The following is a 22,461-nucleotide window of genomic DNA, read 5'->3' on the forward strand; positions in this document are numbered from 1 at the left end:
GGTGATTGCAAGCTGACAAATCTAGATTCCACCAACATCCCCTCTAAAATACTCCAGAATAGTCAGTGATTATAATTAACAAAGTGCCTTATTAAACCAAAGGATGGAGAGAGATAATTTCTCTCTTGAATGCCGACTGCCTAACAACCAAATATGTCTGTCTGGTTCTGCACAAAGAGAACAGTTGGCCACAAACTATAATTCACAAGGATTATATCCCTTCTAATCATGAAAAACAGAAAAGGAAAATACCTGTATCTATTCCCCTAATTTGAGGTACCTCCTCCATTGTGGCCTTGTAGGATCCGAGTTGTGGAATTTGTTAAGTCATTGCCTTCTGCCATTTCTGGTGGGCAGGGTGATGTTCATCTTCACCATCTCTGTGACACTCACTGGAGGCAGGTTTTGGCATCTCCATGGTGGGAGTGTGTCGTTCACAATGGTGTTTTTCATCAAGAACCCCAGGGATTCTTCAGTTGGGCATTACATGCTGTTCATCTGGTTCTGATGTTGCTACTTGTTTCTTTTTAGCACAATGAAAGCCTTGTAAAATATCACAGAAGTGTACAGTAAAGCTATTAACAAAATGCTGGAGTAACTCAGCAGGTCAGGCAGCATTTCAGGAGAGAAGGAATGGGCGACCTTTCGGGTCGAGACCCTTCTTCAGACTGATGTCAGGGGGGCGGGACAAAGGAAGGATATATTTCTACTTGTGTCCTTCCTTTGTCCCGCCCCCCTGACATCAATCAGTCTGAAGAAGGGTCTCGACCCGAAATGTCGCCCATTCCTTCTCTCCTGAGATGCTGCTTGACCTGCTGAGTTACTCCAGCATTTTGTGAATAAATACCTTCGATTTGTACCAGCATCTGCAGTTATTTTCTTACAGTAAAGCTATTAATGATGGTTCTCTTTTTGTTAACATGTCTTTTTTATTTGAATTGCTGCCCTAGCGGTGGGTGTCTGAAAAGCTAGGTGTCGAGAGCCTGCAGGACGTGGGACTATTTGGTGGTAAGTTATTGTGCTATTGTTGTCAGGCATAAATTTACATTTCAGAAAACTGACATAGAGGTTGATGTATGGGTTTGTTGAATCACATCGAAGGGATCAATGACACTATATTTGACTGTTTCTCTCTGTCTGGGTCACGTCAGATTCAGATTAGTTTATTGTTATATACGACCAGGGTTCGATGAAACACTTTGCATGAAGCTCACAGAGAACACAGTAAACATGGTAACTTTCTTTCTTAACATCTTTGATGTTCTGAATGCAATTATGTTCACTTGAATTGATTTCCCTTTTTATATATTTCTAATTTGTTTCAAACATCCAAAGCATCTGATCAATGCACATAATTAAATTAATCAATTAACTAATGCAACATAACTACCATCATCCAAAGGAAATAAGTTACAAGGATCAATGATGTTTGTATTTCATGGATGGGTCGAGACATAACAAAAAATACAGTATTTGCGGTTATATTCAAACTAAACATGTCTAGATTGAAGCTTCCCAAATGATCTCCAAATGCATTTTAATTTTAATTTTTTTATATGTGGAATGGGAATACCATATATCATCGGATTCTGTTCAGACAGTTGGTTCAGATGTTATTCAGTCAAAGATTATAGTTACCATTTGCTTTATCTTTAGATGTAACTCTTTTCTTTTGACACTGTTGCAAAATAAACTTATTTGTGCTGAAGTACATTCAACAATTGTCTGGTGCCTTTTCACTTTTTAGTAGTGTTTTAACCTTCAGCCTGTCAGTGCTGCAGCTCAATATTATATACTTGTGTACAATAACCTGCATGAGATTCTTTGCATGATATCCCTATTTCCACAACCCACTTGCCAAAAGAAAATTGACTTTCTTGATTTGACTCTTATGATTTAAGTATCATTTCATTTTCTTTACTGTTCAATATTTGCAAAATGTTTTCCTCGTTCTCCTGAAAGACGTGATCCTTTGTGTCTATATAAAGCTCTCGTACCAATCAGTGAAGTTGCTGCTTCCAGTACATATTATATGAACTCTCGGCGATGGTTGTGGAATGGTTGAGTATTGTGTTGGTTGTTTGTCATGATGAATTCTAGAAAATGCAGTGACTTCCTAGCCAGATGATCAGATCTGAAAGAGAAAATTTTGGATGCAAGTCTCTATTGTGACTGTAGGAATACAGTTCTCTGAGCTTCTGAAAGTTTCCAGAATTTTGCATATTTGGCTTCAAATTTTCATCATGTTCATTTTATTATTGAACTGACTGCTATTACCCATCGTCACTCAGGTTATCATGCTGGCAATCATGGTGTTTGCATTTATCATGCAGTTAGGTTTTATTTCACTCCTTGTACATGAAATAAACTTTAAAGTTTAATTATCCCATGAATGATATTATTGGGGATTAAAATTAAAGTTACCAATTACAACATGCACACAAAATAAATATGCAAAAATTACATTTAATATATTTCCCATTATGTAGTAGTGTATACATGCACAATGTAGAAAATTGATTTCAATATTGAAGTGCTTCAGAATATACTTTCTTTTGAATTTAGTGTAAAAATTGTATGGATTGTTTTTATGTCCTGGAGTAATCAACATAGAATTGACCATGGAAACATCACTGAGAAATTAAGGCCAACATCTTGTAATGATTGTTCTTCATAATCATAATCGTAATTTATTAGCCAAGTATGTTTTTGCAACATACTAGGAATTTGGTTTGCCATACAGTCATACCAAAAAAGCAACTACATAAAAATTTGACATAAACATCCACCACAACGGCTCCTCCCCATTCCTCACTGTAACGAAAGGCAATAAAGTCTTGTGTTCTTTCCTCCCGCGGTCGGGGGAGTCGAACCATCCGCAGTCGGGGCGATTGAAGCTCCCGCAATTGGGGCGGGTGAAGCTCCTGCGGCTTGGAGCTCCCAAAGCCGGTCGCTAACCAGGGACCGAGAGCTCCACATTGTTAAGTCCGCAGGCTCCCGCAGATGGAGCTCCGAGATCCCAGCAAGAGGCCGCCGGCTCCACGATGTTGGGTCGCAGTGTGGACAGAGATAAGACATGGAAAAAAGTCGCATCTCCGTCGAGGAAAGAGATTAAAAAGGTTTCCCCCACATAACACAAAACTAAAAATAAATTAAAACATACATTTTACAAAAAACTGAAAACACAAAGAAGGAAAAAGACGAGACAGACCGTTGGCGAGGCAGCCTATGTACGGCGCCCCCTGGAGCCTTGTTAATGCTCATAGGCTAATAAATTTGAACAGGGAACAAATTGCAAAGGTAGAGTCATAGAGTGATACAGTGTCGGCCCAACATGCCCACACCGGCCAACATGTCCCAGCTATACTAGTCCCACCTGCCTGCGTTTGGTCCATATCCCTTCAAACCTGTCCTATCCATGTAACTGTCTAACTGCATCTTATCATTGCAATAGTCCAACATAGATCCGATAGGATAACCAGTAACTGAGGGATGAAGTAATTGCATTACCAGTTATTATTGTACATGTGGTAATAATTTTTGAATTGATAATCATGTGCAATTGCATAATATTGATGGTTCCACATTCCTGACTAGCATGACTCGAGTTTCTTCTTATGGTTCAAGATTATGTAATGGCACATCAGATAGTGACACAGATTAAAAATTCAACAGGAAAATGTACAATCTCGTCCATGTCTGTCACAGATAATAGATGTATGCAGTACAGGTTGTCCAGGGAACTTCGAAAAAAGGTTTACAAGGCACTTGTCATACGTGTGTCATTTTGTTCAGTACTAAAATAGCTTTTTCATGCCACCATTGGCAATTCAAGCTGTGTTGAGTGACATTTGGAAAAACAACTTGCGTCAGATCATGAAAGAATGAAATAATTTGGCCCACGTTTTTCACCAAAATTATTCTTGTTGAATCTTTGTGTTTCATTTCCTAACTCAAGTAAATTCGAAGCAAACATTCTCACACTTGGATGGCCTGTATAACGTGCTCATGTATTAGTTTTCAGGTGTAATTGTTCAACATTTTCCAAAGATATGATGCTTTGATACATCTGCGTTAGTACCTTGTGGAATTACGATAGTGTTTTGACAAAAATTTCCAACAAGTACTAAAGTAACACCATCTATTAATTGATAATAGAATTATTGTGTTGTGGAGGTGGTGAATCTCTGGAATTCTCTACCCCAGAAAATTGAAGCATTATCATTAAAAGAAAGGTGAAGGTTGTTGCATTTTTGTAAGATTGTGGTTTGAGTGCTATGGGGCTCTCCCAGAGGAAGAACTGAGGCCAGCATAAAGCAGATCATATTGAATGGCAGGGGAGATTTGAGGGGTCAGGTGGCCCAACCTCATTCATATTTTGTAATGGTCTTGTGAGGGAAGAAATTCCTTCCTTCTCCTACAGTGCTTTTAAAGCTGTCTACCTGCCATGCAGCGTAAAAACAATATGCAGTAAGAATTTAGCTAGTCAAACAGCATTCGTGGAGAGAAGGCAGATTATTATCTGAATGGTGTCAGGTTAGGAAAAGGGGAAGTGCAACGAGACCTGGGTGTCCTAGTACTCTGTGTGAAAAAGTTTTTCCTCAACTCAGTTCTAAATGGCCTACCCCTTATTCTTAAACTGTGGCCCCAGGTTCTGTACTCCCCATCACCGGGAACATGTTTCCTGCATCTAGCGTGTCCAATCCCTTAATAATTTTATATGTTTCTATAAGTTCCCCTCTCATCCTTCTAAATTCCAGTGAATACAATCCCAGGGTACTCGAGGAGGTGGCTCTAGAAATCATGGATGCATTGGTGATCATTTTCCAATGTTCTACAGATTCTGGATCAGTTCCTGTGGATTGGAGGGTAGCTAATGTTATCCCACTTTTCAAGAAAGGAGGGAGAGAGAAAGCAGGGAATTATAGACCAGTTAGCCTGACATCAGTGGTGGGGAGATGCTGTGGTCGATTATCAAAGATGTAATACATTTGGATAGCAGTAACAGGATCAGTCCAAGTCAGCATGGATTTACGAAGGGGAAATCATGCTTGACAAATCTTCTGGAATGTTTTGAGGATTTAACAAGTAAAATGGACAAGGGAAAACCAGTGGATGTGGTGTACCTGGTCTTTCAGAAAGCCTTTGATGAGGTTCCACACAGGAGATTAGTGGGCATAATTAGAGCACATGGTATTGGGGGTAGGGTATTGACACGGATAGAAAATTGGTTGGCAGACAGGAAACAAAGAGTAGGGATTAACGGGTCCCTTTCAGAATGGCAGGCAGTGACTAGTGGGGTGCTGCAAGGCTCGGTGCTGGGACCGCAGCTATTTACAATATACATTAATGATTTATCGTGGACACAATAAGAAGAAGAGGATTTTGATGAAGGAATTAAAAGTAACATTAGCAAATTTGCAAATGACACAAAGCTGGGTGGCAGTGTGAACTGTGAAGAGGATGCTATGAGGATGCAGAGTGACTTGGACAGGTTGGGTGAGTGGGCAGATGCATGGCAGATGGTATAACGTGGATAAATGTGAGGCAAGAACGGGAAGGCAGATTATTATCTGAATGGTGTCAGGTTAGGAAAAGGGGAAGTACTACGAGACCTGGGTGTCCTAATACATCAGTCACTGAAAGTAAGCATACAGGTACAACAGGCAGTGAAGAAAGCTAATGGCATGTTGGCCTTCAAAAAGAGAGGAGTTGGGTATAGGAGCAAAGAGGTCCTTCTGCAGTTGTACAGGGTCCTGGTGAGACCACACCTGGAGTATTGTGTGCAGTTTTGGTCTCCTAATTTGAGGAAGGACATTCTTGCTATTGAGGGAGTGCAGTGTAGGTTCACGAGGTTAATTCACGGGATAGTGGGACTGTCATATGATGAAAACATGGAGCGACTGGGCTTGTATTCACTGGAATTTAGAAGGATGAGAGGGGAACTTATAGAAACATATAAAATTATTAAGGGATTGGACACGCTAGATGCAGGAAACATGTTCCCGATGATGGGGGAGTACAGAACCTGGGGCCACAGTTTAAGAATAAGGGGTAGGCCATTTAGAACTGAGATGAGGAAAAATGTTTTCACACAGGGTTGTGAATTTGTGGAATTCTCTGCCTCAGAAGGCAGTGGAGGCCGATTCACTGGATGCATTCAAAAGATAGTTAGATAGAGCTCTGTGGGCTAGCGGAATCAAGGGGTATGGGGAGAAGGCAGGAATGGGGTGCTGATTGTGGATGATCAGCCATGAACACTTTGAATGGCGGTGCTGGCTTGAAGGGCCGAATGGCCTACTCCTGCACCTATTGTCTATGTATCTATGAGTAACTGAATGCAATATAAAAATGACTAATTTATCCTGGATGGCTATTTTCTGTTCGTTGGATATAGAGTCATATGGTATGGAAACAGGCCCTTCGGCCCAATTGTCCGTACCAACCAACATGCTCCATCTACAGTAGTCCCACCTGTCTGCATTTGGCCCATATCCCTCTTAACCTATCCTCTCCATGTACTTCTCCAAATGTTTCTTAAACATTGTGATAATACATGCCTCAACTACTTCCTCCGGCAGCTCGGTCCATATACCTACAACCCTTTGTGCAAAAGAAAAGGTTGACCCTCAGGGTCCTATTAAACCTTCCCCCCCCCCCCCACCTCACCGTAAACCTATATCCTCTGGTTCTTGATCTCCCTATAAAAACGCCCTTTGTCTTCATATAACATATATAACATATAACAACTACAGCATGGAAACAGGCCTGTCCGGCCCTACCAGTCCACGCCGACCATTCTCCCTGACCTAGTCTCATCTACCTGCACTCAGACCATAACCCTCCAATCCCCTCCTATCCATATACCTATCCAATTTATTCTTAAATAATAAAATCGAGCCAGCCTCCACCACTTCCACCGGAAGCCCATTCCATACAGCCACAACCCTCTGAGTAAAGAAGTTCCCCCTCATGTTACCCCTAAACCTTTGTCCCTCAATTCTGAAGCTATGTCCCCTTGTTGGAATCTTCCCCACTCTCAAAGGGAAAAGCCTACCCACGTCAACTCTGTCCGTCCCTCTCATAATTTTAAAAACCTCTATCAAGTCCCCCCTCAACCTTCTACGCTCCAAAGAATAAAGACCCAACCTGTTCAACCTCTCTCTGTAGCCTAAGTGCTGAAACCCAGGCAACATTCTAGTAAATCTCCTCTGCACCCTCTCCATTTTGTCGACATCCTTCCTATAATTTGGCGACCAGAACTGCACACCATACTCCAGATTCGGCCTCACCAATGCCCTGTACAATTTCAACATTACATCCCAACTTCTATACTCGATGCTCTGATTTATAAAGGCAAGCATACCAAACGCCTTCTTCACCACCCTATCCACATGAGATTCCACCTTCAGGGAACAATGCACAGTTATTCCCAGATCCCTCTGTTCCACTGCATTCCTCAATTCCCTATCATTTACCCTGTACGTCCTATTTTGATTTGTCCTACCAAAATGCAGCACCTCACACTTATCAGCATTAAACTCCATCTGCCATCTTTCAGCTCACCCTTCCAAAAGGCCCAAGTCTCTCTGTAGACTTTGAAAATCTACCTCACTATCAACTACTCCACCTATCTTAGTATCATCTGCATATTTACTAATCCAATTTGCCACACCATCATCCAGATCATTAATGTAAATGACAAACAACAGTGGACCCAACACAGATCCTTGGGGCACTCCACTAGACACTGGCCTCCAACCTGACATACAATTGTCAACCGTTACCCTCTGGTATCTCCCATTCAGCCATTGTTGAATCCATCTTGCAACCTCACTATTAATACCCAACGATGTAACCTTCTTAATCAACCTTCCATGTGGAACCTTGTCAAATGCCTTACTGAAGTCCATATAGACAACATCCACAGCCTTGCCCTTATCAATTTCCCTGGTAACCTCTTCAAAAAATTCAAGAAGATTAGTCAAACATGACCTTCCAGGCACAAATCCATGTTGACTGTTTCTAATCAGGCCTTGATTATCCAAATAATTATATATATTGTCCCTAAGTATCTTTTCCATTAATTTTCCCACCACAGACGTCAAACTAATAGGTCTATAATTGCTAGGTTTACTTTTAGAACCTTTTTTAAACAAAGGCACAACATGCGCAATGCGCCAATCTTCCGGCACCATCCCTGTTTCTAATGACGTTTGAAATATTTCCGTCATAGCCCCTGCTATTTCTGCACTAACTTCCCTCAATGTCCTAGGGAATATCCTATCAGGACCTGGAGACTTATCCACTTTTATATTCTTCAAAAGTGTCCGTACCTCCTCTTCTTTAATCATCCTGCAATCCAAGGAATAATGTACTAACCTGCTCAACCTCTCCCTGTAGCTCAGGCCCTCGAGTCCTGGCAACATACTCGTAAATCTTCTCTGCACCCTTGCCACTGGATGACATCCTTGCTGATATATTAACACCAAATCCGTGTACTCTTGTGCAGTAACTGTTTATGTAGCATCTTAGGAATTGCCTTCTGGTAACGTAAATACAGTAAATGATGCAAGAATGCTGGAGTCCTGAGCAAAACACCATCTGATGTAGGAACGGCAGGTCAAGCAGCATCTGTGGAGGGAAACGAATGGTCGGCATTTCATGTCAAGATCTTTCCTCTGGACTGGGTGGTGACCCGAAATGTTTCCCTCCACGAATGCTGTTTGACTGGCTAAATTCTTACAGCAGATTGTTTTCACGCTACATGGCAGGTAGACAGCTTTAAAAGCACTGTGTCACTTGGGCAACCATGGTAACATAAGAGATTTTGTCTGTAGTCTCCAAGCTTTCCCACTCACCAGAATTCATATTTGCAGTTATGAAGGATTATTTTGGGTGTTTTTGGAAACTTACTGCAAATTTCTTTTTTTGCCTTCACCAGGAGAATTTGATACCAGTGTATAAGATATGTATTAAAATGGGTGGGGTTTGTCGGCCTTTTTCTTTTGGTGTCTTCAGTGTCTTTGTCTCTGGAGTAATTCATTTATCATCCATACCCTTCAACTTATTTGCAGCAGACCCTTTCTTGGCTACAACAATTATCTCTTATATCTCCTATCCTTGCTGCTCTAGGCTTTTCCCTCGTGATCTTGTTTCTCTTTCATGAATCCTCATAAAACAATTCTTGCAACGTAAAAATGATGCAAGTTTTTCTCTTCCCACGTGTAATGTGATTTACTTTGGATGCGCACAGCTGTCATGCAGGCAATCCACTTTTGTTGTTGAATCTAAATGGTGTCTCTACATTTTTGGAGGGAAACTTTGTGCTGTTTTAAATGTATGCTGTATTTCCTATTTTCTATCATTTGCAACCTTTGCTCTGATCTCTTTGTATTCTGTAGTATCAAGTTACACATTTATTCTGTGGTAATGGTCATGTAGTTTTATTATACATGGAGACTGTAATGTCTATATGCATGTGAGAAGGACACTTTGATTATTAAATCATCTGACACCAAAATCTCATCCTTCAAATACCATAATTGTTGATAAAAGGCAGTTTTATAGCTCTCATCGATCTATAATTCTCACACCATATGGGAGTGACTTGGATTGATGACACCTATAGCCAGGTTTACCAGTCTTGTTTGCTAGTTGTTTTGCCCTAAACTAAAAATCAACTTTTAGTTTCTTTGCTTCAGAGCGGCCTCGAGCGGAGTATCACAGGAAGGTGAGTACTCACCACCAAAAGGCTGTCTTGTGTTGATTGCATGTGAATCTTTGTGCAGTGTGGTATGTGACTCTGACTACAGGAACCTATAAAGTTTGATCTCCTGCATGTCAGACATTTACTTTGGTGTTCACATGTCATAGCAACTTTGGTTTTGTTTCTGCATGGGGCAAGTTCGTGATATACAGTGTAAAAAAAGGGGCATTCAGCCCAATCCATGACCCTCCTTGCATTGCTTTTCACCTCACGCTATCCAGATGTCCTTATACTTATTCAGTTTCCTCTACCTCAGGCAGTCTGTGTGGAGGAAGTTGCAATTTCTCACCACTTTGGGTTTGACGCTGGCTGGTTGATTGTCTAGTGTTGGCTCTCTTTGCAAGATTTGTCCACATCTACCCATTTAAACCACTTTAGATTTATGTGTTCAGGTTGCACCAGTTGCCTTTCTGGAGGAAAATGCTACAAGCTTGTTAATTTGTTTTTGATTTATTATCTCTCAGTTCTTGCTATCATCCATATAAGTCATTGCATTTACACTTTTTCCATCGTACAATTTTCCATTGTTGTTATATGTTGTTTCCGGGTAAGTTCATTTTGCTGTACTAAATTCATAATACAAATCCTGAAACAATTTGAAATTTGGAAGATAATTGTTTGCAGTTGCTCAACTAAGCACGTAAGTCCAAGGAAAGGGAGCTATATCAAATTCTTCTGTATATCTGAATCCTCTCATGGCCCATGGCTGATAATTCTCAATCCTTCGCAATGCTAAGCTTCAGAATCTACTTGTGGCTGCGCTTCTGTGCAGCAGCTACTTTTTTTACACATTTCTAGGATTTGTAGAAAATCAAAAAACTGCAGATGTTGAAGATCTGAAATAAAAACAAAATGCTGAAGCATTCAGCAGGTTAGTGGTTGACAATTGAAGATGGAGACCTTTTGTCAGAATTTAGAAAGTGAAAAAACACATTTTGTTTAAAATTGTTGGAGAGTTGGGTTGGATAAAAATTAATATTCCATGATGGGGTAAAATTAGGGTTGCCATCTGATGAATTACGGATGAGGTCACTTAGTCTGGTTAATGAGGGCAATTAGAACAAAGCAATGTAAAAGTTGCAAAGTGCAGAGCTGTGGGTCATATCGGCAGGCCAGGCTGTGCAGACAGGGAGACAAAACAAGCAATGGATGACTCACAGCAGAACTGGCCAGTTCTGATACTGAGAAAAAGCAAGTTATCTAAAGTTACAGAATTGAATATTGAGTCGAGATAGCTACAAAATGTCTGGCAGAAGTTGAGTTGCAATTCCAAAAGATTGCATTGGGCTTTGTTATCACAATGTAGGAGGCGAGACAAAATGATTAGAGTGGAAATGGGATTGAGAATTAAAGTGGCAGGCAACCGTCTTCAGAACTGCCCTTACAAGTTGAATGGCGGTGCCCTACATTGCACTTGAACTGACTGGAGTGCAGAGCCATTTCAGAGTACAGTTAACTCTAAATATCACTTTGAATCATGAGACAAAAAAGACAATTTCCATTGCAGGTAGGTTTTTAAGACATTGGACTTTATTGACTTATTAACTTTAAACTCCCCTGTTACCTAGGTGATTTAATCTTTTGGATCTGTCATCTAGAATCACTAGTTCTGCGCCGAAACCATATGCCAGACATTGAATTACTGATTGAGATGCAGAACTGCAAGAGTTTTGACAATTTCCAAGTGAGAAAAATTAAAACTGGCAGGTGACTCTGCTGCACCTCCTAGCTGCAGCTTGGAGGCAGACAACTGCTGTCAGCTGGGAATGGTGCACCATGTCAGGATGAGGTGGCTAAATGTGATAGAAAAGGAATCGGACAAAACAACAAAACCTTTACAGTTTATTGGATTAAGATCGCAATTTCATTTTAATTATTTCGTACAAAGATTACCTTTCTTTCAAGATGTGTTAATAAGGCGTTAATAACCCATGTCAGAACCTGAGTGGATAGCGCATCGCCCCAGATATGGAAAAGTACAACAGTCTAGCGATCAGCATTTCCATGGAATTGTCCAGTACTGTCCAAGCCAAAGCTGTTGATGATCTGCATTTTCTTTATTCTTAAAATCATCTCTGATCAGAAACGCAAGCAGAAAATGCTGGAAACTCTCAGCAGGTCAGGCAGCATCTGTGGAAAGAGGGGGAAAAAAATAAGCTTTAACAGGGAAAGTGGGTGTACTGTTGTAAAGGACATGGAATTGATTGGTGAAAGATACAGCATGGAAACAGGCCCTTCGGCCCACCAAGACCATGCTGACCATCAATCACTGTTCACACTAGTTCTATATTATCCCACTTTTTCCCACTGTTCACACTAGTTCTATATTATCCCCTCCCAACACACTAGGGGCAAATTGCAGAGGCTAATTAACCTACAAACCCACACTTCTTTAGGATGTGGGAGGAAACTAAAGCACCCGTAGGAAACACATGTGGTAACAGGGTGAACTTGCAAACTACACACAGAGAACCAGAGGTCAGAATCGAACTGGGTCTCTGGTGCTGTGAGGCAGCCGCCCTACGTCTAATAGGTTGAGGCCTGCGTTGCTATAAAGATGAGTTATTAATGGAGCATTTAGACGGCGACAAAGAAATGTGATGTGTTGCAAATAGTCGTCAGGCTGTGTTAATGGAGAGGGGGGTGGGGAGGGACCCAGAGCCAAAATCACAGTTGAATGACTTAGTGCAAAAATGGCAGCTCCCATATGGGCAGAGAGAGTAAATATTCAGAAGTTGGAAAATTTGATATTATATCAGCAATGATCGCCCATTATTGTGTAATAACAGCAGAGATGAAGCTGTTCCTGAATCTGGTGGTACATGTTTAGCTGGTGAAAGCAAGCAACCAATTGTCTGATTTAAAAAAAAATTCTAACTGCGGTGGGGGGGGCGCTAGGTTCAATGTTTTCTTCAAAAGATGGCCTCCTAGGGGCCACACTCCTTGTTAGCACTAGATTCAGGGCACTTTGCTGAGCTGGAACTCTCTTCATTAAGTTAATCTGGAGATGAGCAGCACTTACTGAGCCAAACTGTATTTTCTTTAAAAATTGCTATTTTTGCTTGAATTTTGTTTGGGTTGTGGTGGGGGAAGGACTTTGTAAAAAGTGCTCTAAGTGCAAACTGATATCTTGAGTAAGTTTCTTTTATTTCACTTTGGTGGCTCTATGATAGGCTTGTTTTTTATACACTGCTTGCACTGATGACATTGTTAAGCGTTCTGCTCCTGTATTGCTTGATATTAAGCGATACCAAGTCCTTGCTGTGAATTTCTGCCTGGCTATTCTGTCGTGCGAGTCATTCGCTAAAGTCACTGAACCCATTGTAGACTCCTTTGCACGCCTGTGCATGGATGCTGTTTGCCAATTTCCTTTCTTCAGCTTTTTTATAGTTGGAAATCTCTTACTTATCTGTGATGAAATATTGTGCTGCAGAGTGCTAAGCTTAAAAACGGGAAATTCCCTCAAAGGAAATCGTTATTCTTGCACCTCTGCTTGCTCACCTAGTTAGTGGGTTCAACATCCAGGAGCAGATCATCTGCTTGACAGGACAAGAAAGAATGATGCATGATCCTTTGATGCAAGGAATATAACCTCCTCACCCCTCTGAATAAAAATGAAGAACGGATAATGAGTAGAAACTAGCTAATAGCTCAGCTTTTAGTAAAATATTTAGCCTGTGAGAATCAATGTTTATTAGAGATGGGTTTTAAGGGGCTTCAAGGGATAAAACAAAGCATGGGTGAGCTGCTTATGTAAGGTAGGGAGCAAGGTGATGCCATGTGGGAGTACATAAGAGCATGGAACAGAGTAAAAACACTCGCCCCTTATCATACCATATCATATATATACAGCGCGGAAACAGGCCTTTTCGGCCTACCAAGTCCGCGCCGCCCAGCGATCCCCACACACTAACACTATTAACACTATCCTACACACACTAGGGACAATTTTTACATTTACCCAGTCAATTAACCTACATACCTGTACGTCTTTGGAGTGTGGGAGGAAACCGAAGATCTCGGAGAAAACCCATGCAGGTCACAGGGAGAACGTACAAACTCCTTACAGTTCATCTTGAACTAAACATTATATCTCCAGTCTGAAGAAGGGTCTCGACCCGAAACGTCACCCATTCTCTCAAGAGATGCTGCCTGTCCCGCTGAGTTACTCCAGCATTTTGTGACTATCTTCGCTGTAAACCAGCATCTGCAGTTCCTTTCTACACATTACATCTTTTCTCCCATATCTGTATACTGTTGATGGCTTGATTGTAATCATGTATAGTCCTTTCTGTGACTGGATAGCACGTAACAAAAAGCTTTTCACTGCACCTTGTGCCTGCTCTGCTGTTCAATGATATTTGTTGATCTTTTATGCTCACCTTACCAGTTCCCTCATTATCCAGATATGTTCATATCCATAAGAATGCTGAGATTATATGTTTGAGTCTCGCATGTGGCTTGAACCCATAGCCTACAAGGGGAATGTGAAATCACTGAGCTTGGATTTGGACTATCCCTGCCCTTAAATTCACTGATTGTTCTCCAAATGATTCTTTAGTCTTGAAAGAGAGTGCTGGCCAAATAATTAGATGAATTTGTACATGGAACATAGAGAAGTGCAGTGGAGCAAGGGAACAGAATAGAATATCTGTGCCGAACATGATGCCAATTGAAACGAATTCCCTCTGTCTGTGCATGATCCATATCCCTCCATTCCCAGTACTTCAATATGCTTTTCTAAAAGTCACTCGCACGCTGTTAGAATGAATGTTTATATGAGCAGTAAAGAGGATATGAGAATGTAGCGAGCGAGGTAAAAAAAAATGTAAATCAAAGAAGGTTATGTAAAATAAATTGGTATTGATTTATTATTGTTACGTATGCTGATATACAATGAAAATGTTTGTTTAATCTGCGCATTCTGTAACATTTGATTATAATCTGTAAAAGTTGCACAACACAAATCCTGCCCTACTGAAGTCTTGAGTGCAGTGCATTTAATGGAAATTTTGTGCAGGGCTTTGCAGCTGTGGACTTCTGGGTGGCCCTGGTATTTATTGCCAGGATTTAATTACCAAATCTACCTTTTTTTTAAAATATATTTAAATTCACTTATGGCATTAAAAGGAAAACTGGAGAACTTTAGGAATGTGAAGACCCTTAGGTCCAGGAAACTTGTCCTTTCATGAGAATCAACCGACAACTGTCTCACCAAAACCCTCGGTTCCTTCTTTCTTCAAAACCTGTCTTAAGTATGTCATCTCCATCATGACCTTGTTCAATAATACATTCTATTAAATGTTTGCCTTTGTGACTCACTGTCAACAGACAGGCTCTTTCATCGTTCTTTCTCAGTTGCACCTGTGAATCATCCAGTGTTATAGTACAACTTTGTCTTAGATTGTTTATCAAAAATTTGAAGAGGATTGCAGCTATCCTGTTGAGTTGAATATTACTGTAAGCCTACCGTACTGGAATTCACCTGTCGGTGGCATTACTGATTATCTATTTCTTTTCTCCCTTAGACAGATGAACGCTCATCGGAAAATATTGTGCCTCCCCAGAACTGGGACACCATGAACACCTACCCAGCAGATAGTGGCTCCTATGAACTGCTGACTGCAATAGGTAATGTGTGTGGTGTGGTGTGTTTCTGTGAACATGTGTGCATGTTTATGCAAGAACATTTTCCATTACATCTTTTCAGGCAGAGAGTAAAAAATGTTGATCCAGCATTTTGAAGGAATAGTGAAAAGGTAGACTGATGGGATGATGAGAGGAAATGGTGGTTCCATACTGTTGATACTGAAGCCCTTTTGTGGCAGAAGACAGAGAGTAATGCAGTCAGATTCTGATAACAGGACATTGGAAATGTGCTTGCACCTTCTGGAGCAGTTAATCGCCGAGTAGTCTCCAAACACCAACAAAATGATAGAGTGGGATTTCCTAAGAGTAAAAATAACCAATAATGATTGCATTCAACTTCATTAACATCTTTGCACATTGGGCAGGTTATTTTTTCCCCCATGGTCATATAATTCCAGAGATTCTTCAGGAGCTGATTGACAGGAGATTCTGTGAACTGGATTGAGCCAGGTAATTTATAATCTGGATTCGTGGAAAATAAAATCTCTGCTTGGAGCTGCAGAGCATAAGTAGATGTGATCCATGTCAAAGTCTATGATGTACCCAAGGAGTCACAGTATAACGTGCAACAAAGAGGTATTAAATACCAAGTCTGGTATTAAAGTATTGTTTTAATGATCAAGCAATATTCTCCCTATATTTTACTGTGGTACAGTAAATATTTTTATCGAACTTCCACCATCAGAGTTTAACTCTTCCTTCTGTTATAAATAGTGCCAGCTGCTTAGGACATTTTGTGGTTTTTTTGGGGGGGGGGTTTATTTTTACTTCCATTTTTATTTTGGAGAGTCCAAGTAAATAACACATTTGTTGTTATTAAATTTCTCACTTCAGCACATTGAAGAGATGTTCAGTGTTACAGTGCAATGTGCTGTGAATTTGCCCAATTTTATTAAATAGGGAATTGTTATGTAAACAAAGCGTTAAAGTGATGATATTTCTCCCATTTTCTTTCCCCTTGCCAACATCTGCAAGTGATCACAACTAAAGCATAGGTTAGAATTAAAAGGAGATGAACTTTTACGGGAATTGTTGCCAGTGAACAGCTTTGTGCAAAATGTCTTTCACTGTTAAAGCACTGTTGGTCTTGAAGGGAAATACCTTAAAGCACTTTCCTTACAGTGAAGCATTATGTGGGGGATTGACTTAGAAAGGCATTTATGTTAACAAAATTCCGGAAAAAGCAATCGCATGAATGTCCCAGTAATTTGTTTATCATGTTTAAAGAAGAACTCTTAATCCAGCCACCAGAAAACAAATCCTACTCAAAGTACTGTCATGCAGTTGATCACATCTACTTACGCAGGCAGGTAAAGCCAAAGTTTGATTTTTTTCTAACTTCCTTATAACTGCAGTGGAGAGTAGGCTAATGTTGTGCAATTAATTTCTGGATGAAGCCTTGAATATTTGATGTCTTGGGTTTTGAGAAACCGATGAACTAACCCATGGTCATCCAGAGCAAGAAGTATGAGGCAAACTCTCGACCCGAAACGTCACCCATTCCTTCTCTCCCGAGATGCTGCCTGACCTGCTGAGTTACTCCAGCATTTTGTGAATAAACCAAAATGGCACATCTGCCAAAGGAGTGTGTGCAAACAGAATGAAGTACGCTTTTAAATTGGGTGGATGTAGTTGTGAACCACAACTATTGAGATGATTCTGCACCAACTCTGCTTTAATTGTGGCATTTTTTAAAAAGGCTGTCTTTCTCGCCCAGGTAAAGGGTTTGATGACATCATGACTGTAACCCTGGGGAGGTGTAAACGGACTGGCCAGCAGGTGGCTGTTCGGAGAATTAACTTGGACAACTGCACCAACGAGATGCTTGCTTTATTACAGGTAAGGTCCTGTTAGTTACGGAAAGGTGAATGGCCACATTCTTTTCCGCAAGATAGGGGAGGCTAAACTAGTCAGCATAGGTTTAAAGTGAGAGGGGAAAGTTAAAGAAGGACCTGAAGGGCAATTTATTCACACAGAGGGTATGAATATCCTTGTCCTTCTCCTTGGTGAATACAGATAGAAAGTACTGGTTTAGTGCCTTTCCTACCTCTTCTGACTCCAAGTTTAAATTGACTCCTTTGTCCGTGATTGATCCTCCCTACTTACCTCCATGTTTTTAATGTACATGTAAAAAGTCTTGATTTTCTTTAATCCGACTTGCCAATAACATTTCATGGCCCCTTTTGGTTCTTTATATTCCCTGCGCGGGCTCTTTCTTGCTGGCTTTATATTCTTCCATGGTTTAGAGAGATTAAATGGGCATTCATATTAACTCATTTATTCATATTAAATGGGTATTCATCAAATAGTCCCATTGAAATTCTACAGACTAGGCTTTGCAGGGAAGCACAAGCCCTGAAGAGCAGCCAGCATGGAGTTGCCAGCTCAATGGTGAAAATGACCAGTCACAGCCTGGGAATTTATTCAAACGTCAGCTTTCATTTCTTGCACACCAATAGATCCACAGGTTCTCAAAAACTGCATGAATTCATGCCAAAAACCCCATAAAAATGTGATGTTTGATGAGAATTTGGTGAGAGCTTTGCATTTATTACATTTTTAATGGTGAGAAATGAAACACGTTGGCACCTTATATGGATATTAGAACTTCAGAAGTAATGATGGTTGTCTAGAGTGCCTCCTGTCCAGTATATTATTATAAACTTCTAATTGGCTGTGAATAATGTTTTAACACCAAATTGTCTGACAAAGAAAGAGTAGAATAGTGTATTGAACAGATGCACAGAATAGTGGAGAAAGATGTGTTAAGTACTCAGCTTAGTGGATACTTTTATTCTGTTAACTCATTAGCATGTTGTTTCGTAACCTAACTGGTTTCATTCACTAGGGTGAGCTCCACATATCAAAATTGTTTCACCACCCAAATATATTGCCATACAAAGCCACATTGATTGCCAACAATGAAGTGTGGATAGTGACTCCATTCATGGCCTATGGTAAGTTTGGCACATCAGTCATGGAGATTATTGTGGCCTTGAACGTCGTGTTTACATTTTCACATGTTGCTAAGCTCTTTCCAATCCATTAATTGTGGATTGCGCAATGTTAAAGTTATTGATTACCATGCTGCTTGCAACGTCGGGGCCTTATTTAACCCTATGATGAGTTTGTCACCAGGCTGCTTGTTTCTACCTCTGTATCACCTGACTTTGGCTTGCATCCTGACCACCTTCTTATCTTCTCTCTCCCATTAGTCTGAGTACATCCCAAACTCAGCCACCCATGCCCTGAGTTGCATGTTCCATTCACTCAACAACTTGTGCATACACTTGGTTCCGTTTTTCCAAACTTATTTTTAAATTCCAATGGCTTCACCCTTCTACCTGTGTAATATCCTCTAAGTGTCCCTCCAATTTTTGCCCCTTGAACATCCTCAAATTTAGTCACAGCCACTGACTGTTAGATCTTCAGATACCAATGCCCCCAGACCAGAATTTCCTCCCTCCATTGTTTGAAACGAAAACCTCCTCTTCAAATTTTTCATCGTCTGTTTTAATATTTTCTGGTGACTCTGTGTCAAAGTTTGCTTGATAATGCTCCTGATCCTGTATAAACACTAGTTTCAGTCTAGTTCTGACAGATTTTCAAACCTGTCATGCACAGACGCGTTCCATTTTAAATTGATGTTAATTGTGTTATGTGGTCTCATTACCAGGTTCTGCTAAAGATCTGATGAACACCCATTTTACTGATGGTCTGAATGAGCCCACAATTGCCTACATCCTGCAAGGGGTGCTGAAGGCCTTGGTTTATATTCATAGAATGGGATATGTACACAGGTAATGTACTATGGCTCAGGCTGCAAGCAAAATTAATTGAGCGAATCTTGTTTTTGAAAATGTACTAAGTGATTCAGCATTTAAACAAACTATTGCACAGCCAGACTTGAATTCTATGTAAAACTGGTATTGAACAATACAAAAAATGAAATAGAATGAAACTGTTTGTTTCTTGCTGCTTGGTTTGATACTTTTATCAAATCACCCTTACATTTTCTGTTATAATAGAAAAACCTTTTTTTTCCATAATTTTTCTTCATTGGTGTATTCCTAGGTATTTTCCAAGTACCTGACAATAACCCAGTCATAGAATCATACAGTATAGAAACAGGCCCTTCACCCCAACTGGTCCATGGCGACCAAAATGTTCCATCTAAGCTAGTCCCATTTACCAAAAATCCAGTGGATTCTTAAGAATTTTTCCTGGTGTAAGATTGATCACTGGAATTGTGCTTGCCCTTGCCCTCATTTTCCAGTTGATGTTAGTCAGTCACACTCTGGGGTCAATTTTATTTTTATAATTTATTCCTTTATTAATATCCGGGCACCTCTGGCAAGGATGACATTTGTTGAAGGTGTTGGTGAACCTCTGACTTGAATGATGCGGTCTTTGTAGTGAATTAGTCGCACTGCTGTGTAGAGAGTGCCAGGGTTTGTATCAGCAATAATGATATATTAGCAATATATATCTAAGTCAATATGATATGCGACTTGGAGGAGAACATGCAGTTGGTGATACAGCCATTCACCTTCTGTCCTTGTCCTCCTGGACTGTAGACATTACAGGTTAAGAAGATGTTAGAATAGCTTGGATGAATTTGTAAATTTAGCATTTTGTAAAGACATACATTGCACCTAGTGAATACTGGTGGTGAAGGTATAGCAGTGGATGAGGTACCAATCGAGTGGGTTGCTTTATACAGCAAATTGTTTAATATTATTGGAATTGAACTCATCCAGAGTATTCCAATGCACCCCTAATCCTTTGCTGGTAGAAAGGAAGGATGAGAGTATATTATATTCCCACCTTGTCAATATGTAACCATGGTGTTTGGTCCATTTGAATTTGTAATCAATGGTGACTTCCCTCTCCCATCATGATGTTGATGACAGTAAACTCAGCAAAGGGAAGGAGTGGTGGTTACACTCATTGAACACAGTAGTGCAAATGGTTGACCTCTGAAAACCACACTCGTCTTCCTTTGTGGAAAGTATGTCTCTAGCCACTGCAGTGTTTTCTCCCTGATGCAGATATTTCATTCACATTGAATGATACTAGTAATTGGCTGAAGACCAAACTCTGTGCTGGGAACGATTTCCGGAGAAAGCTGAGTTGGGACTCTGGCTGCATTTGGTTGTAAATGTTTAAGCTGCCACATAGTGTGGGCAGTAATTGAAGGAGGAATCTCATCCCCCTCCTTCAGGCAATGTGTACTCCATATGGACCACAATCCCAATCATGCATCCCTTGAAACATTGTGAATAGGGTTTTATACTCAGTAGTGATTTTCATTTTGTGAATTTTTGGAACAGAAGTTAAAGTGTTGTACTTAAATGCGCGTAGTATAAAAAATAAAGTGGATGAGCTTGAGGCTCAGTTAGTCATGGGCAAGTATGATGTTGTAGGGATCACTGAGACATGGCTACAAGAGGACCAGGGCTGGGAACTGAATATTCAGGGGTACACAACGTATAGAAAAGACAGACAGGTGGGCAGAGGGGGTGGGGTTGCTCTGATGGTAAGGAATGATATTCATTCCCTTGCAAGGGGTGACATAGAATCAGGAGATGTTGAATCAGTATGGATAGAAATGAGAAATTGTAAGGGTAAAAAGACCCTAATGGGAGTTATCTATAGGCCCCCAAACAGTAGCCTCGACATAGGGTGCAAGTTGAATCAGGAGATAAAATTGGCGTGTCAAAAATGTAATGCTACGGTGGTTATGGGAGATTTCAACATGCAGGTAGACTGGGAAAATCAGGTTGGAAATGGACCCCAGGAAAGAGAGTTTGTAGAGTGCCTTCGAGATGGATTCTTAGAACAGCTTGAACTGGAGCCTACCAGGGAGAAGGCAATTCTGGATTTAGTGTTGTGTAATGATCCTGATCTGATAAGGGGACTAGAGGTAAAAGAGCCATTAGGAGGCAGTGATAATAATAATAATAATAATAATATTCATTTATTGTCATTGCAACGAGTACAACGAAATTAAAAAATAGCCAATCCTGACAGTGCGTACAAACATATATGCAATAAATGCAAAAACAAATAAATACATAAATACAATTATATTAAGTACAAGATTTTTTAACGGTGTTGCCTAGTGCAAAGGTAGTGTTCAGTTCTCGTATGGCCCTGGGGTAAAAACTGTTCTTAAGTCTGTTTGTTCGGGATTTGATCGACCTGAAACGTCGACCAGAGGGCAGATGAACAAACAGACGGTGGCCGGGGTGGGATGGATCTTTTATTATTTTGCCTGCTCTACTGAGGCAGCGTAGGCTGAACAGGTGCTCCAGGGAGGGCAGTGAGCAGCCGATGATCTTCTGGGCCGTCGTGATGACCCTCTGAAGGGCCTTCCTGTCCTTTTCTGAGCAGCTGGCATACCATGTGGTTATACAGTATGCCAGCACACTCTCGATGGAGCAGCGATAGAAGGACAACATGAGCTTCTCCTGCAGGTTGGTTTTCCTGAGGATCCTCAGGAAGTGGAGTCTCTGCTGTGCCTTCTTTACTGTGGTGATGGTGTTGGTAGACCAGGTAAGATCCTCTGCGATGTGCGTACCCAGGAACCTGAAAGCGGGTACCCTTTCCACACAGACCCCATTGATGTAGAGTGGGTCGTATTCTACACTGGTTTTTCTAAAGTCAATTATAAGTTCCTTTGTTTTGGAGGAGTTCAGGACCAGATTGTTCACTGAACACCATGCTGCCAGCCTTTGGATTTCATCCCTATAGGCTGTCTCATCTCCTCCTGAGATGAGTCCAACCACAGTCGTGTCATCCGCGAACTTGATGATGGTGTTGGTGGGATGGGTGGGGGCGCAGTCGTGAGTGTAGAGGGAGTAAAGGATGGGGCTCAACACACAGCCCTGTGGTGAGCCGGTGCTCAGTGTAATGGTGGAGGAGAGGTGAGGGCCTATTTTGACGGTCTGGGGGCGGTTGGTCAGGAAGTCCTTGATCCATTGGCAGATGGTTTGGGAAAATCCAAGGTCGGAAAGTTTGGTGACCAGTCTGCTCGGGAT

General features: G+C 40.9%; 1 protein-coding gene across 2 annotated transcripts in view; it reads left to right on the top strand.

The window, feature by feature from the left end:
- The window catches only part of strada (STE20 related adaptor alpha), a 46,710-nt gene that overhangs the window by 9,507 nt on the left and 14,742 nt on the right, over positions 1-22,461 (top strand). The window contains exons 3-8 of one of the 2 annotated variants that reach the window (XM_078424959.1): positions 951-1,008; positions 9,705-9,733; positions 15,298-15,400; positions 17,136-17,257; positions 18,267-18,375; positions 19,095-19,218. In XM_078424959.1, the coding sequence (XP_078281085.1) occupies positions 951-1,008; positions 9,705-9,733; positions 15,298-15,400; positions 17,136-17,257; positions 18,267-18,375; positions 19,095-19,218 (545 nt within the window). The remainder of the gene's footprint in view (positions 1-950; positions 1,009-9,704; positions 9,734-15,297; positions 15,401-17,135; positions 17,258-18,266; positions 18,376-19,094; positions 19,219-22,461) is intronic. The other variant, XM_078424960.1, reaches the window with a different exon arrangement.

The sequence above is a fragment of the Rhinoraja longicauda genome, chromosome 29 (genome assembly GCF_053455715.1).
Source record: "Rhinoraja longicauda isolate Sanriku21f chromosome 29, sRhiLon1.1, whole genome shotgun sequence".
NCBI lineage: Eukaryota > Metazoa > Chordata > Chondrichthyes > Rajiformes > Arhynchobatidae > Rhinoraja > Rhinoraja longicauda.